The sequence below is a fragment of the Gossypium hirsutum genome, chromosome D02, assembly GCF_007990345.1.
Source record: "Gossypium hirsutum isolate 1008001.06 chromosome D02, Gossypium_hirsutum_v2.1, whole genome shotgun sequence".
Taxonomy (NCBI): Eukaryota; Viridiplantae; Streptophyta; class Magnoliopsida; order Malvales; family Malvaceae; genus Gossypium; species Gossypium hirsutum.
Window position 1 is genome coordinate 68,514,801 of NC_053438.1, and position 3,408 is coordinate 68,518,208.

A 3,408-nucleotide genomic window follows, 5' to 3' on the forward strand; every position below is an offset into this window, starting at 1 on the left:
AATTTAATAACTTAAAAAACACCACACTTTATTATATATGTAAAATGTAAATAGAAGCTACATTCTTATTTCATGAAATAACATCATAGAGAATGTGATGGCAGAGTTCATTCTCAGTAATATATGTGATACTAATTAGGAATCAAACTGTCTTCAATGGCTGGATGGAGGTGGAGGTGGAGGTGGAGACATGAAAGGAATGGAAGGCAAGCTGCTACTGGGAAGTGGTGGAAGAACAGTGATAGGCTTAGGCTAAGATGGTGGGATTGTTGGTAGCTTCGGGATTCAAGGCAATGGAGGTATGCAGGGTTGAGCTGAGAATGATGGTAGATCTAGGATTGAAGGCAATGGAAGTATGTTGGGCAACTTACGAAGTGGTGGTAGTTCTAAGTTCTGGGATTGAAGGAAATGGTGGTGGTTCTGGGATTAAAGGAAGTGGTGACATCGGAGGTGGCAATGGTACCGGTAAATATGCAGATGGCAATGGTACTGGTAAAAATGGAGGTGGCAATGGTATTGGCGACAATGGAGGTAGCAATGGTACTGGTGACAATGGTATTGGCGACAATGGAGGTGGCAATGGTATTGGTGGAAATGGAGGTGGCACTTGCTGAAGATTTCGGGTTGCTAGGCTAACCTCCATGCTTGAAAAACCCAAGGAAATGAAGCAGGCTAATAAAATGAAAACGTTGGAAGCTGCCATTTTTTTTTGGAGAGATGAACTAAAGATTGAAGATTTGAGTTGAGGAAAGCAGGATTGGTTTCGGGTATTTATAGCCACATTTGAAGGAGTTTTTTAATTATTTGTTTGAGATATTACTCCCCTACTTAGCTTACTACCTTCTCTCACCCATCTTTCATCACCAAAAAAAAAAAAAAAAAAGTCTTTCCATTTCCATTTGTCTAATGCTAGTTAAAAAATTAAATGCTTTCAGATTTTGTGTGAAGCATATCTTTTACTTCTTAATGTTTTTTATACGGTGAGTGTATATTTGGTGTGGATAATCTTTATCGTGTGTAACTATTAATTAATTCTCTTATTGCATTGTACTAAAAAATATTTAAATTAGGAGGATTAAATTTAAATATTATATAAATGTATACTTTGGTACTTAAACTTGATTTTAAGGTTCACATTGGTATCTAAGATTTTCTTTGTTCAATTAGATAACTGAACTCGACTTTAAGGTTCAATTTGCTACCAAAAGTGTTTTTATAGTCTAATTAGGTACTTAAACTTGACTTCTTGATTCAAATTAGTGCTTAGTTATTTAAATCAATTTGAACTATAAAATCAAGTTTAAGTACTTAATTTAAACCTTGAACCCAAACTTAGATACTAGAATATATATTTACCCTTAAATATTTGATATAATACTAATCCTAGATTTAAATACTAATTTAACATTTAAACTATTTGCCCCATAGAGCTACTATGTAAGGTGGACTAAATTAATGATACAACAAAAGTAATTAAATGGGATTAGGACATGAAGCTCCTACTTGATCTAATTTGTGGGTTATCTAATATTAATTATACCTAAAGCAAAAAAAAGAAGTTAGTTTATATTTTCCTGAAATAAATTTAAAAAATCGGAAAAAAAAGCAAAAAAAAATCTCAATTTTTTTAAAAATCCAAAAATTTATATAAGATTCCAAGAAATATAAAAATTATTTTATTTTTTAAAAATAAAAAAATTGTCAAATAAATTTAGATAAATCTCAAAAGAAATTGACAAATCAGAAAATATATATATGAAAAGTTATATAAAATTTCTAAAAATTAAAAATATAATTTTCAAAAAAAATAAAAAAATATTTTAATCATATTCAATTATAAATTAAATAATATTAATTTTAATATTTTGAACAAAATAATAGTATTTTAATTATAATTTTTTAAAAAAAATATAACTATATAAAGTATTGTAAAAATAATTATTAGTTATACAATTATTTTCTTTATATATATATATTAAATTTATAAATAATTTATAACTATAACTAACATAACTTTCTCCATCTTCTTATTGATTACTAGATATAATTAAAATTTAATTTTCATATTTATTTCCTAATTTATAATTACAACAACTTTCGGTAAAGAAAAAAGCGACAAGTATCAACTAATGAGATTAAATAAATTTCAAATATAAAATATTCTTCAATAAACATCACAAATACAATGCATCATTAATCAAACTCAAAAGAAACAAGAAAAAAATTCATAAATTAAACAGTAAGAATCTAGAATCAATAGACCATCTCATACTGTGTATATAACAATCCATTATTCAATAAATCCAAAAAAAAATTATCATATTTATATTTTAAATTTTATTGGTCTAATTTTAGATAGGTCCTTAAACTTATGATTCTAATTGGATTTTAAAATATTAACAACTTAACATTAATTTTGGACATGGTTCAAATTTAACTGAAACATATTTAAAATACATAAATCAAAACTTTAGTTGGCTGGGTTAATTTATTGGTTTGGGACAACATAAACTATAGTAATTCAATGGATCCCAACTCCTAGTTGATTTAATTGCTAGGTTATCTAATATCAGGGGCGAATCCAGGGGCTGGCAGGGGCCTGATCCCTCTAATATGGAAAACTTTTTATTTAGGTCCTTTAAAATTTTAAAAATTCTAAAATAATAAAGGTAAAATTTCACTTTGTCCCCCCTAAAAATGATAAAATTTTAATTTAATTCTTTAAAAATTACATTTTTACTATCGTAAAAGTTACAATTGAATTTCAACCCTGCCTAAAATTTTTTCTATCTTTGCCCCTGTTTAATATTAATTATAACCAAAGCCACCTCTAAATCCACACTTGCAAGTATTGCTTAAAGCAGTGGTTTAATAAAACCCTAAATCCCATTTGTGGTGCTTTTACATAATATGAGATAACCTAAGAAAAAGGAAAAAAGTTAGCTAAAATTGAACTAATTAAGGCAAAGTGTAAAAATGGAGTGTCATCATTCAAATCGGTCATTCTCTTAATTGTCACAAACTAATTAGGTAAGCCAAATTCTTTTAACAAAAAGTAAAAGATTTCATGGCATCCCTTAAAACATTACACATCTCTTGTAAGTATTACAATGACATTAGTTGTTACTGTTGTGCGGAAGCGTGTAAAAGAGTAAAATTATTTCACACTAAGTTCAATTCCCAGGGAAGAGAGGTGGATCACAAGGATCGCTTAAGTACCAAGTCTTTCCTAGCCAGAATATTCCTCAATCGTAATTTAATAGCACAATAAATCACTACAATCACACTCACAATTCATGCAGAATAATACAATAAAGAACACAAGAATTTAACGAGGTTCAGCAAATTTTGCCTACGTCCTCGAGCACTACCAAATATATTTCACTCCAAAATACAAGTGAGAATTTA

The 3,408-nt window shown here is 28.4% G+C and overlaps 1 protein-coding gene across 1 annotated transcript; it reads right to left on the reverse strand.

The window, feature by feature from the left end:
* Positions 1-13: 13 nt before the first annotated feature.
* Positions 14-754, reverse strand: LOC107908932 (vegetative cell wall protein gp1). The gene has a single exon (XM_016836238.2). The coding sequence runs from the start codon at positions 701-703 to the stop codon at positions 368-370; it is 336 nt and encodes a 111-aa protein (XP_016691727.1). The 5' UTR covers positions 704-754; the 3' UTR covers positions 14-367.
* Between the last annotated feature and the right edge of the window lie 2,654 nt (positions 755-3,408).